Source organism: Manacus vitellinus, unplaced genomic scaffold (genome assembly GCF_001715985.3).
Source record: "Manacus vitellinus isolate BGI_N305 unplaced genomic scaffold, ASM171598v3 scaffold_18_pilon, whole genome shotgun sequence".
NCBI lineage: Eukaryota > Metazoa > Chordata > Aves > Passeriformes > Pipridae > Manacus > Manacus vitellinus.
Genome location: NW_021939324.1, coordinates 11,293,820 through 11,307,690, shown reverse-complemented (window position 1 = coordinate 11,307,690; position 13,871 = coordinate 11,293,820). Strand labels below are relative to the sequence as shown.

The 13,871-nt window shown below is 38.3% G+C and overlaps 1 protein-coding gene across 1 annotated transcript in view; it reads left to right on the top strand.

Moving 5' to 3' along the window:
- Positions 1 to 246: 246 nt before the first annotated feature.
- The window catches only part of ARSB (arylsulfatase B), a 63,598-nt gene continuing 49,973 nt past the window's right edge, over positions 247 to 13,871 (top strand). The window contains exons 1-3 of the mRNA XM_018070519.2: positions 247 to 771; positions 2,904 to 3,094; positions 3,631 to 3,838. Coding sequence (XP_017926008.1) covers positions 696 to 771; positions 2,904 to 3,094; positions 3,631 to 3,838 — 475 coding nt within the window. The 5' untranslated portion in view covers positions 247 to 695. The remainder of the gene's footprint in view (positions 772 to 2,903; positions 3,095 to 3,630; positions 3,839 to 13,871) is intronic.

Sequence of the window (13,871 nt, the reverse complement as noted above, 5' to 3'; positions counted from 1 at the left end):
TAAGTATAAAAATGTGTATATATAATATCCTTTTAGAAGAGTAATGGAAAAATAGTTCTCTTACCTTTTATCATCCTTCCCTGATACACAATTTCCTGCTCTCTGATACAGCCAAAAGCTTGACAGCTTCAACTGTCTTGTGCCTTTTTGACCATTTCCATCTCATTTAAAATCTCTAACTTCATACTGAGATGTCCTTAGACTTCAAACACACCATAATTGTAATTGTTACCTGTTGGATTTTTAGCTAAAAACATTAGAAGCTTTGGGTTTGTTTGGTTTTGTGTTGGTTTGTTTTTTTTGGTTTTGGTGTTTGTTTTATTTTTTTAATTGCACTTGATTTATACCTGGGAAGATGATGTTAACCCTCGCAGTACTATTTTCTTGTCTTCCTCCATGCCACCTTGCCCTCCACCTGCAGCTTCCTCATCTTTCTCAGTGCTACATCAGTAAAAAGAGGATCCCCTAAAACTAAGGCTAACCTCTGATGTAGCTGTATGTCCTTTTGGGCTTGGTTATAAATTGACCCGTGGGAACACATGGCTGCATTGTAAGTGATCTCTCGTGCTTCTTTTATCTGCTAGATCCACACAGGTTTACAACACCAGATAATTTGGCCATGCCAGCCCAGCTGTCTGCCACTGGATGAGAAACTCCTCCCAGAGCTACTTCAAGAGGCGGGATATGTTACTCATATGGTGGGGAAGTGGCATTTAGGGATGTACAGAAAAGAGTGCCTTCCAACCCGCAGAGGATTTGATACTTTTTTTGGTAATGGTTTGATTTAATATGTGCAATAAATACAGTGTTAAAAAGGGTGAAAAACTGCCCTATTCTTTTAAGAACAGCAGATTTACTGTTAGTTTATAAGTACATCAATACCTGGGTGTTCATGTTTCTGAACTGCTTAAAATAATGCCTTTATAAATATGCCTAAGCTTAGCAACTTACTGAAGAAAATACTGTACTTATTGTATGGCTCTGAATAAGGTATTCCGCTCTTACGATCTTCCCCCACCCTCCCGCTTTCCTATTTTATTCCAAATTCTCTACCTCTTCCCCACAGCAGCACAGGAGAGCAGGGAATGGGGATTACCGTCAGTTTGTGTAGCGCTGGTTTTGCAAATCTGGTGACAGGATGGTGTGAAAACGTCTATAAAGCAGCATCCAAAAGCTTGCTACTTACGAAGTCAAACTCTCAGACTAATAGAAAAATAGATTGTCCATGTGTGAGTGCAGTACTTACAGAGCAACTTGTAGCTACCCATTGCTTATTCTTCCTCTTAAAATGTTGGACTCCTCTCCCAGTGTCGATTGGAGGTTTATTAGTTTTGCACAAGTGTCACAGATGTTAAGTGACTTGGGCTGTCTGCTCTGCGTTTTGTTTTGCACAGTACTGAGTGCAAAGTAGTCCATGTCCACTTGGTTGTTTTTAAGACACTTTAATTGAATCATGAATTTCAAAATCATTCACTTCAATGTAGAAGCCTGTGTCTCACTTTTCTAACCTTAGGCTTAAATGAAGAGCAAAACTGTGCTACGTGCCCTCTATAGACAATGTTGATCCAAATGTTAGGTAGGAAAAACTATTCCCTTAGATGGTTCATCAGTTTTGACTCTTCAGGGAGCTTGGGGCCATGGTTTCACAACTGAATTAAGCTAATATATATGGACCAGAATACAAGGGCTCATTGCTTAAAAATATATGCTTCCTCCCGTCCCTTCACAGAAGCTTGGGATCTTTTTGATGGCATAGATGTAGGTGGGCTGCCATTCCTCATGAAATCTCACCCTGGGACTGAGCAAGCACTTAATGCAGGAGCCTGAACACAGGCTGGCACTGGGTTGGTCGTTGGGTGCCCAATGTGACATTATTTTTCAAGGAATGTAACAGTTCAATATCCTACAATGTTAATGAAATTCTGGTAGGCAAATTCTGGTAGCAACATTTGATTCCATGGCACGCTTGATGGAATGTGTCCTCCACTGGGCCTTCAAAATGGAAAAAAGGCAACTTGTTCCTCTGAGTACATTGATGTAAGCAGTCTGCACACAAAGTCAGTCTTCATGCTTTGAAAGAAAACATATTTTTCTCCTAAAAATATATTAGACATTTATATTGTATTTAAGGCAACTTCCTTCTTTCTGTACATGTGTTATAGCACATAGCACAGAGTAAATAACTATCTGAAGCTGCTGAATAAAAATTCAAGTAAGCAGTACTAATTTCTGAGATTCAAAGAATTTTAAAAAGTTTCGTTTCTGATAACTGAAACACAAAGGGTTATGTTCTCCTCCACAGGATAGCCCTAGGTCGGAGCAAATCTATACCTATAGAATTTTTGCTTGGTTTCTTTTGGGTATCTCTAAATGATAGTGTCCTTTCTTCACCACCTGGTGTCAGCAATAGATCGGAAATTACTTTACAGCTGACATAAAAGAAGCTTTGTACTTGAGTGTTTTTGAATAAATAAATTAAAAAAAATTCCAAACTTTCTATTAGAAATGGAAGTCTTACATGAAAATACAAACATACAAAATTGTACCAGCAAAAATCAGACTAGTGCACAGACTAGATCACTGCCTTTGCTATCAGTGCATTAGTTTATTGCTAATGTTTTTGATATCAAATTATAATTATGAAATCATGGAACTGCTTTCAGAATGTTTAATTTCTTTTGAAATTACTACTTCCATTAGTGATGAACAGTCGATGAGGTATTAAATGTTGGGCTACTTAGACCTGTCAGAGGTGTCTCTGTAGGTAGTTCAGTGTTGAATTCATGCTTCAACTCAAAACCACTAATGTTTTGACATTTATGTTTGGCTTTTTTCTCTCCCTGATGTATCTGTTTATGTGACACGATGTTGGCCTGCTCATTTCACATCTTTTCCTGTTCTAGGCTATCTTTTGGGCAGTGAGGATTATTACACTCATGACCGTTGCGTTCTCATCAAAACAAAGAATGTAACGCGCTGTGCTCTGGACTTTCGAGATGGAGAAGAAGTTGCAACTGGATTTAAAAATGTGTACTCCACAAATTTATTTACAGAAAGAGCAATAGATCTTATAGCAAATCACAAAACTGACAAGGTACAGTCAGCAGCTGTTACTCTGATAACTTCAATGTTAAAGAATGTTTTAAAAAATGTGAATGAAATATTAACAGAGAGAGACCCGCACTTGAACTGTAATTTGGGGCTATTCACTAAGGTGCATAGAGCTAAATGTGAGAAGTAGTGCTGGTAAAACTTGTCAGCTTTGGTTGGCACTGACCTGCTACTGATCTCCATTTCTTTTATTACAATACAATTATCAAGATTTTAGAAATGGTTTAGAAGTAATTTATTCTTCTAAGAAGAGAATGGAAAGTTTAATGTGAGAAGTTTAGTACAAATAAATTGTTCACAAATGTATTATGAAGAAAAGATACACCTGATGTTTTTCCACAGCTTTGGAGAAGTAATTTTTCAAAGTTTTGTTAGTTTATGTGCAGGGATTAGAAGATGTGGAAGAAACTAAAACACATTACCTGCACTGTTGATGAATCAGGTCTGCTTTTGCTGCAGTAACTTTGGCATGTAGTACTTCGTGTTCAACTAATTTCCATTCTGTCCCTTCCACCCCAGCCCCTCTTTCTCTACCTTGCCTTTCAGTCTGTCCATGAACCTCTTGAGGTCCCTGACGAATATGTGAAACCATATTCTTTCATAAAAGATTTAAAGAGGCGCCATTATGCAGGGATGGTGACTCTTATGGATGAAGCTGTAGGAAATCTTACTGATGCTCTGAAAACAAATGGTCTTTGGGACAACACAGTTCTTGTTTTCTCTACTGGTAAGTTCCTTTAAATATTCCTTCAGTAATAACTTTGCTACAGTGTCTAACAGGCTGACTGGAGAGACATCTGGCCCCTCTGTCCTTCCTCCATATATTTTTAGGTACTGAAGTGCAATGAAAGTGAAGCAGGGCTTAAAATGAAGCAACAGTTTCTCTCCCTGCTCTTAGAGCTTTCTCAAGCATTACAAAACCAGCTCGAAAATAGTGTCTGTGCAAATGGGGGATGCTCCTGTTGAAGTAAAAACACCATTGTAAAATCTGAGGAGTGCAGTGAAGTTAAAAACATCTTACTTGTCACTGCAGTTACTGAGGATCTGTCAGAATTGAATCCTTACTGAGAGCCATCTACAAATTCATTTGTCCTGGGCTATAGGAAGTTACCTGACCAGTCTATGATTTGCCATGTGTTGTATGAAGCACAAACAGCAAGCAGTTTGAAGCCAGAACTCCTTCTTTCCCTTACTTTAATGTGACATGTAATTTTTGTCTTGTTTGAAATGTTTCATTGGTGTTTTACTTCCGTGAAGCAAAGGTCTGTTAGTAAAAAAGTTGACTGTATGATAATACGGTCTAGTCTGCCAAATTACTGTCTAAGCTTTTGTATGTGCAGGCACAGGATCTGCTTTCTAGATTATTAGAGTAATGCAAATAATACATTGCAAAGCACTCTCCTTTGTTTCCAAATTAAGAATGAAACAGAATCTTTTTGAAATACAGCTGCTTGGCTAGGTTTCAGGAACATATTTATTCTTGTTTGGTTGGGAGTAGGAAGTAGCCTTTCAATGCTTACAGTTACTCTTTTGTCCAGGCTTTACATAGTAGGGCTGTCAAAATGGCAAATTAGTTTTCTGTGAACACTTAAAAAAACCCAACAACAAAAGCAACACAACAACGACAAAAAACCCCCAAAGCAAACCCCAAGGTTTGATGAAAATACACTGATGTGTTTTGAGTTTAGCAGCTATAGCACTTGGAGTCCTGGAATTTCATTTTGAATTCAAACCTGTTTGCCTTATGATGTTACATTTGTGTCCAGGTTTTGGCTCTAGCAGGGTTTGATAACTCTTCTGTGCCTGTTTCTGTTTGCAATGTTTTTATATTAAGAACTGAAAGTAAGCAAAGACATATGGAAAATGATAGCAGTATTTATTCCATATGGAAAAAATCCAGTCTTTGCTGATGGAGTCTTGGTAGAGTTATTTCAGTAATGTTTGTTCAGTACATTGTGAAATAAAACTAAATAAATCTGAGCTAGAATTACAGGGTACGAGTGAATTAAAAAGACAAATTTATTTTTTTCATTTATGAAACTTCTTTTTTTCCAAACAGTGACAGCATACCTTGCTTTTTAACAGTGATTATTTTGCAATCAATTACAGGTACATTTCAACAAGAGTCAAACTGTTAGGAGAATCCAGTGTCTGCACTATCTAATGAGACTTATTTTGAGTTAATTGACATTTCAAACTGCCAGGAGTTAAATTTAATGGCTAAAATGGACATAAATTTGTCCTAGATCAAGGAAACCAGGGGCCAGTGATTTGGTTTTTTTCAGTGTTCTCTCTTCACTTCAAACAATTTTCTTTCCAGGCATCAAACATTGCATGCATTAAAGACCCAGTTTCAAAAACCAGATGTTGAAACTAGATTCATTAAGCATTTTTTAAAAATGACCAAAAAAGGGGAATAAGTGTGAAATTATTCAGTTTTTCTATATTTTATTTAGTGCTTTTTCAAGTGGTGTGTTTCGGAATAGACGTTCAAACATGCTTGAAAAGAAACATGAGAGGATCTAGGATTGAGTATCTCATGCAGAGCTGTGCATGAGCAAAGGCCCTACTTTTACATGAGTATGTTTTACTAGGTTCATTACTATTTCCTTTTTAGTTGTGGCCAAAACTGACATTTCTATGTTTGCATCTCTCCCTGCTTCAAAAGTCCCATCCTCAAAATAATTTACAGGTGATCATTTCCTATTGTGTGCTACAGCAAGTAGCACTGCAACAAATAGTCTTCTGATTGATTACTTCACTGTGAAGTGCTGACCCCAAATTAGGGCTCTCTTTTTAGTGGGTACTTATAATCTTTGATCTCGTGATAGAATTTTTTTTTTATTATACTCTTCTGTGTTTCTTCCCATTTGTTATGGCTCAAGCAGGATTGCCTTGAAAACACGCTAGTTAACAAATGGAAATACTGCACATTTTGAAAGAGGCTTCTAAACTGTGTAGAAGAACTTCAATTCCTCTTTAAAGTGGCTTGATGGAGACACCAGGATAAAAATAAAGTTACCTGGTCATTAGCAAAGTCTGACTCCATTGCTATATCCTAAATCAACATCACTGGTGTCTTTTGGAGCAGATAGACAAGCTATTTCTACAAGTAAATAAGAAAAAGGTGAGCTAGTTCATTTGTATATCAAATAGTAGCTTTAAAAGTCTTGACTGGTGTGAGATAAAATAGAATTTCTTTTTATGGAGCACTTTTTATACTGCAGATGCAAGTAAGTCTATGCTAATGAGGTCATTGGTGACAATGAATTCATTGCTTGTTTAAGCAAAACAGATGAAAAAGGGTGCAACAGTGTTGGGTACCCATGAATGGCCTTTCATCCACTTGAAATCAAAGAACATGAGACATAGGGTGTATTTTTCTTTTTAGCAGTCGCAAGAGAGTGTAACTACCAATGTCCTTGAAGAGGGCCTTGACTTAAAATAAAGGTCATGAAAAGCATTAAAGTGGCACAAATTTACCTCAGAACTGTTAATGCTGGCTTAGAGTCCAAATTTTGCTTCAAATATAGAATTGCAGAATATGCTGAGTTGAAAGGGACCCACAAGAATCATCAAGTCCAACTCTTAGCCCTGCATAGGACACCACAGGAGTTACACCATGTGCCTGAGAGTATTGTCCAAATTTCTTGAACTCTGTCAGGCTTGGTGCTGTGACCACTTCCCTGGGGAGCCTGTTCCAGTGCCCAACCATCCTCTGGGTGAAGAACCTTCTTCTAATAGAAGTGGGGATTTGCTGTGAATATGATGTGTTTATAGTTTCTACAAGGTATTACAAATAATTTTGGTATAAACTTGCCACCAATAAAGCAAAGGAATCTGACCTCTTAATTTCAATTCTGAATTAAAGCTAGCATCCTTTACTTTATTTAACTTTCAGCTTTTTAATATACTAAAACATTTTGGAGAAAAACTCCTTACCTCTCTTTCTTCCATGATGTCTCTCAGTTTTTAAATGTGAGTTGGCACTGTAGTGCCTGCTAGTTGCTGTAAGAGGGCTTTGAAAAGTAGAACACGTGGAACATTGCAAAGAGGAAACTGCATAAATCATTTCCATAATGAAGCATGTGACATCGATGACTGTTTTCACTCAAAAAGAGAGTCTTTATATCATTTTAGAATTATGATTAATAAGAGCACAGATTGTTTTGGACATACTGATATTTATACAGTTTCTTTCTCTCACACCTCTAGGGTTTTTTCCCCCCGAATTTCATATGGCCCTTTTCTTTTTTCCCCCTGCATTCCAGCGAGCATATTACGGCTTTTGTCTTAGGAAATACTGGGATTTTTTTTTCTTATTTCCAGTGCCTACTTTGAGACTATGAATCTCACTTTCACTGATTCTCTAAGGGCATTTTGGTATCTTCTTGATGCCTTTGTTCCTGTATGAACTCCTGTTCCTTCACTTTTGCTGCTAAGGGACTTCAGAGAGACTTCTAACTGCAGATTGTCCAAGCCAGCTGAAGGACAGACTGGTTAGGGCAGTTATTCTCTGTCTGTGGTGTTGGAGTTGCTAATTTTGAAGACTGTGTTATCAGATTTTTTTATTATAGATCTGAAGACCTGTTTGAATTGGTCTTTTGGGAGTTTCTGAGAGGTTTGGTGTGTTCTAGTGAGGAAGATGCCTGGACATCTATTGCCTGAGCATCTGCTGCTTCCTAAGAGGAAATAAGCAAAGATGCCTTAGCTGCAAGCACCTTCAATCACACTATAAAGAGACAGTTCTGGTGAGTTACAAAAAACCATAGAGGTTGATTTACATGAGCACAACTAGGTGAAAGTGACTCTGTTAATGCACAGTAAAGTTGCTCAGCAAATGGTGCTCTGATGCAGGAGGGGTATTATGTTCCCTTGATGGAAAATAAAAGCCCTATGGTTGTATTTAAAGCACAACTATAATTACATTAGCAGAATTTTATAGTAGAAGGTGTAGTTTTCTATTGTCCCTCTAATTGAAAGGCTTTCAATGGTTCTTCCATCACACATATACAAAAAAATCTGTATTAATACTGAAAATACAGTAATGCGTCAGCCTGAAGACAGAGAGGCTTTTCTGCTGCTTACATTGAACATTCACTGTTATTCCTTCTGCTGAGAGTATACATCATCATACTGAAGTACACAACAGATGTTTTCTCATCAACTGATCTTAACCAAATGATTTTGGTTTCGTTCATTGGAAGTACGTCTTTCGCATTAGCCATCAGAGGCAGTGTGCTTCTCTTCTGTCACACTTGCAACATGACTGAAAAACACAGCTACACATGGATCTTTCGGATGGAATATGGGGAAGCAGGGAAGAGCTTGAGATCAAATTAAGGGCAAAGTTGTTCTTTAATTCATGCAGCGAGCCTCTTATCACCAGTGGAGATCTATGCTGTGTGTTCTGTACTCTTTTTTTTTTTTTTAAATGAAACTTCAGTAGGAGTCCTGCACTTGGAACATGTACAGACTAAGCGTTATTTATGCTGTGAAGATCAGAGGGGAGAAATTTTCTCCAAATGTCATCCTTTACCAATGTTATTGACAGTACTCTCTGTTTAACTGTGAGTCACAACCATGAGCTTAAATCACACAAAGGAAGGGCTCTGATGTCCTGTTCTGTGACCTAGACTTTCAGCAAGAATGTTGGAGGTCAAAAATGAGATGCATTTACAGAGCTGTGCATTAAAGCTGTTTGATGTTTGCTAATACTGTGTCTGGCAGTAGTAAGTGCTATATAATTCCCTTTCACATATATAAAATTTCACACAGAAAATTAAAAAAGATTTAAAAAAACCCCACCAAGACAAACCAAGAGCTAACTGCCTGCTTGTTTTGTTGATATTGGCAACTGATTGTAGTTTACATTCGAACTTCTGTGTATGAATGTTATGCGTGCAGACTTGTTTCCTGCTTATATTTGTCACTTCATTTTTAAATAAGTACATATTAAATGATATGTGGAGGGATCATGTCTGCTAAATAACTGAGAGGGTTTTAAAATGTTGTATCACTCTTGCTTGTAGTTCCCATTCTTTGCTTTCTACTACTATGACCTATTGACTGCCTCTGTAATTTCCTTAGTGTTTAAAACAAAATCATACAAAGTCCAGATTTGCATTATGGAACAGAGATGTCAGCACTTAATGTAAACAAAACTTCTGGGGTTTGGCTCTTCTGTAGTCTCCTCATCAGGGAGAAAAGGTATAGGCATAGCAGGTTTGTCCCACCTTCTATCTTTTGTACTTGTCTGGGTTTGTTTGCATGTTGCATGTTACTCCTTTTATTTATTTTGAGTTGCAAACTTCAGAAATCTCTTTTATAGGAATATTGAAGGTAATGTTAGTCACTTCACTGACATGCTCTGTTTTCAACAATACCAAGACACTAACATTGTTAAATTGGCTTCTTAAAATCTGTGAGTTACATATGAAATAATTTCCCAGTTAACTTTTAATATATGTTCCTGTTCTGCTTCAGACAGATAGACCTTTATGCTGACCTCCATGAGGTTCTGATTAAGTATAAGATTGCTCATAAAGCCCCAGCTTTTCAAAGGAGCACGATATATGTAACATGTAGTAAATGTTTACAAAACTAAACTGTGAATGAATTGGATATGCCATCTTATTTCTGCCATCCTTTTCTATACTTGTTACACTCATTATTGTTTAGTTGTTGTGAATTAAGGGAACATATATAGTTGCTAGTATTCAAGGTTGAATTGAATTTGATTTTTAAAATGCAGTATTACAATATAAGAGAGAAAAATAAACAACTTAGTGTTGGGAAAAAAAGCCAGAATTACATGAATGAAAAAAAAAAGCAATATCATCTGTTGTCCAATTTAATGGCTCATACTGTTTTGGATCAGTGAGACAAAGGTGGTTGAAAAACCTGTCCTCAATCAATCATCCCTTGTAATTCATCCAGTTAAGGGAACTGTGCTGCCTGGCTGACAGTGGCACAGGGGTAGGATTGCTTTAGATGCTGTAACATTCAGCATTAGAAGTGTGTTTCTGTTGGTGCTGTTTACAACTTGTAAAATCTCTTGATGCAATAGTACAAGAAAAGGGAAAAAAGTCCCAAATTCATGAGAGTTTGAGTTTCCAATTTTAAGCTTTCATCATTCTGAGCTCAGGTGTTGTACAGTGGAAATATATCAGATATATGAGGAAAAGGAAGGAGGAAATTCCTTTTTTGAAATTAAAGAATTTACTCCTTCCTTATTTTACTAGGACCTAGTGAATATGGTTTTCTATCCATTTCCTTTGTTGCCCATCTTAGATATCCAAATGGTGGAATGTCTGTCACTTCCTGTGGAAAGTGAAAAGAGACTATGGTACAATCTTCTAATTATAGAATCATTAAGGTTGGAAAAAACCTCCAAGATCATTGAGTCCCACCTTTGACCAACACCACTGTGCTAGCTAAACCATAGCACTGTGCCACATCCAGTCATATTGTAACACTATAGGTGATATCAAAAAAGCTTAGAAAAACTTTAAGTAAATAAGCTTTCTCTGGTTTTCCTCAGAATTCTTCCTTGCACAACTTTTAGAATTTCTTCCTTGTCCTGTACGTTGTCTTGGGTGCTATTAAGTGACCAAATACTATTAAAGGTATTAAATATTAAGATATACCCAAATATATGATATTTACTGATCAGCTGGTTTCATAACAAAGGAGATAAGTACAATTTTGTATACTGCCATTACTCTGTTAGAACCTAAATTTCTTCAATAGCCAACTTTTGAACTTCAAATGTGGAAGAAAAAGAGGAATACTACTTCTAATGTCACTAAGAATCACTCAGCGACATGACTACATACTAAATCTGTTCTGTAGAGCACTCATATTTTTTAATATTTGCTATTATGTTTTCTTAATATAGCTTGATTTTATAGAATGACATAATGGTTTGAGTTGGAAGTTACCTTTAAAGGTCATTTAGTCCAACCCCCCTGCACTGAGCAGAGGCATCTTCAACTAGATCAGGTTGCTCAGAGCCCCATCCAGTGTTTCTGGGGATGGGGCATCCACCACCTCTCCAGACAATGTGTCCTACTATTTCACCACCCCCATCATAAAAAAATTCTTCCTTCTATCCAATCAAAATCAGTCCTCTTTTAGTTTAAAACCATCGTCCCTTGTCCTGTTACAACAGTCCTTGGTAAAATCTCTTTCTCCTAAGCCCCCATTAAGTACTGGAAAGCTGCAATGAGGTGCCACCTTTTCTCCAGGCTAAGCAACACCAACTCTCTCAGCCTTTCCTCATAGAAGAGGTGCTCCAGCACCTCTGACCGTCTTCTTCCTCCTGTAGACCCTCTCCAAGAAGTCCACATCCTTCCTGTGCTGAGGACCCCAGAGCTGGATGCAGTGCTCTAGGTGGAGTCTCATGAGAGCAGACAAGAGGGGCAGAATCACCTCCCTTGGCTGCTGGCCACACTGCTTTTGATGCAGCCCAAGAAATGGTTGGCTTTCTGGGCTGTGAGTGAACGTTGTTGCCTCATGTCCAGGGTTTTATTCACCAATACTCCCAAGTCCTTCTCTGTAGGGCTGCTCTTGATCTCTTCATCCCCCAGCCTGTACTGATACCAGGGTTGCCCTAACCCGGCTGCAGCACCTTGCACTTGGCCTTGTTGAATCTCATGAGATTCCCATGGGCCTGCTTCTGGAGCTTGTCCAGGTCCCCCTGGATGGGTTCCAGGCATGTCAACCACACCACTCAGCTTGGTGTTGTCTGCAGATTTGCTGAGTGCACTCAATCCCATTGACCGTGTCATCGGCGAAGATATTAAACAGCACTGGTCCCTGTATGGATCCCCAAGGAACACCACTCATGACTGATCTCCATCCAGACACTGAGACATTGACCAGTTTTGTCAGTGTGACTATTGGGCCAGTTCATCATCCTGTGAATAGTCCACGGATCAAATCCATCTCTTTTCAATTTAGAGAGAAGGATCATCAGGAGGGAATGCATCAAAACTTTACAGTAGTCCAGTTAAAGGATGTCCTTAGCTCTTCCCTTGTCCACTGATATAATCACTTTGTTTGAGAAGGCCATTTAGGTTGGTCAGGCTTGACCAACCAGGTCAGGATTGGTGAAGCCATGCTGGCTATCCTGAATCACCTCCCTGTCCTCCATGTACAGTAGGATCTATTCCATGGTCTTCCCAGGCACAGAGGTGAAGCTGACAGGTTGGTAGTTCCCAGGGTCTCCCTTTCTACCCTTTTTAAAGATGGGTATTTCCCTTTTTCCAGTCTGCAAGGAACAAGGACTTCACCTCACTACCATGACTTTTGCAAATGGCATGGAGATCGATCAGCTTGGCAATTCAATCAGTCAGTTCCCTCAGGACTTTGGGATGTATCTGGTCAGGTCCCATAGACTTATGTACGTTCTGTTTCCTCAAGTGGTCATGAATCTGATCTTCTCTTAGAGTGAGAAGGATTTTGCTCCCCCAGTCCCTGTCTTGTAGTCCATCCACTTGAGAAGTGTGAGAAGAGAGACTGCCAGTGAAGACTGAGGCAAAAAAGTTGTTGAGGACCTCAGCCTTCTCCTCAGCCTTTGTCACCAGTTTGCCTTTGTTGCCAGTTTATCCCCTCATTGGAGGGTGTACGCTTTCCTTGACTTTCCTTTTCTGCCTGTAGAAGTCCTTGTTATTCTTGTTATTCTTGTTATGCACAGCTCCAGCTATTCCTTGGTGCATATCTTGGACTGCATCCCTATACTCTTCCTAGGATACCTGTTCCTGCTTCCATATTTGGAATGCATGTGCATTTCCTTCTTGCCCTTTAATTTGACTGTCAGGTCTTGACTCAGCCATTGCCTTCCTTCCCTGATTTCTTACTCCTGGGGATCAGGAGCTCTTGCCCTTTGGGGAAAGTTTCCTTAAAGGTCCCTCAGTTCTATTCTACCCCCTTGTCCCCAAGGGCAGTTTCCCAGGAAGTCTAACTTGAAGAGCTGGAAGTTCACTTTCCTAAAATTCAGGGTCCTGACTTCACTCTTTGCCTGACCCTTATCTCTCAGGACTGAGAAATCCACCACTGCATTATATTACAGAAGATCATACAAAGTTATCAAAATGGAATTCCTTAGCTTTTTACAGTTTTGTGTTTCAGTATTTCTTCAATAATTGTTTAATAGAACTAAAACAAATAGACTGAACTTTGAATTTTATATACATTTTTAGGTTTCCTTTGTTACTGATAAATATTGTTTGGAACAACGTAGAACTGTCTGACAGAAAGCTTTCATATTTATTTAGAAATACTGCTTCTCCAGGAGACTTACATTGTTAATCATGAACAGCCCTGTAGAAACACAGGGAAAATCAATCACTGATTCGCTTGGGAAAGAAGCATGCAATTTTGTCTGATCTGGTTTAAGAATTTGGAAGAAGTTGCAGGTGTTGTAAGATCACCTTAGTCAAATAAGTAGTATCTGCAAAGGGTTACTTGAATCCCTGCTGAGATGTTCTGGATCTGTTTTCCTTCTCTGCTTTTTCATTTTTTTCATATATGTTCATATAAACTATGGTTTGGTTAGTACATCTGTTCTGTAATTTATGAATACTCCAGAACTGAAGTATGCTCCTAGGCTAAACTGTACAGAAGAATTTAAGAGCTTCGAAATAAAAGCTCTACACAACTGTCCTTCATATTCTTTACTCTCTCTCTCTTTTCATTATTTCATGTCATTGTTATGTGCAAAATATAACAGATCTATATTTGTGGGTGATTTCACT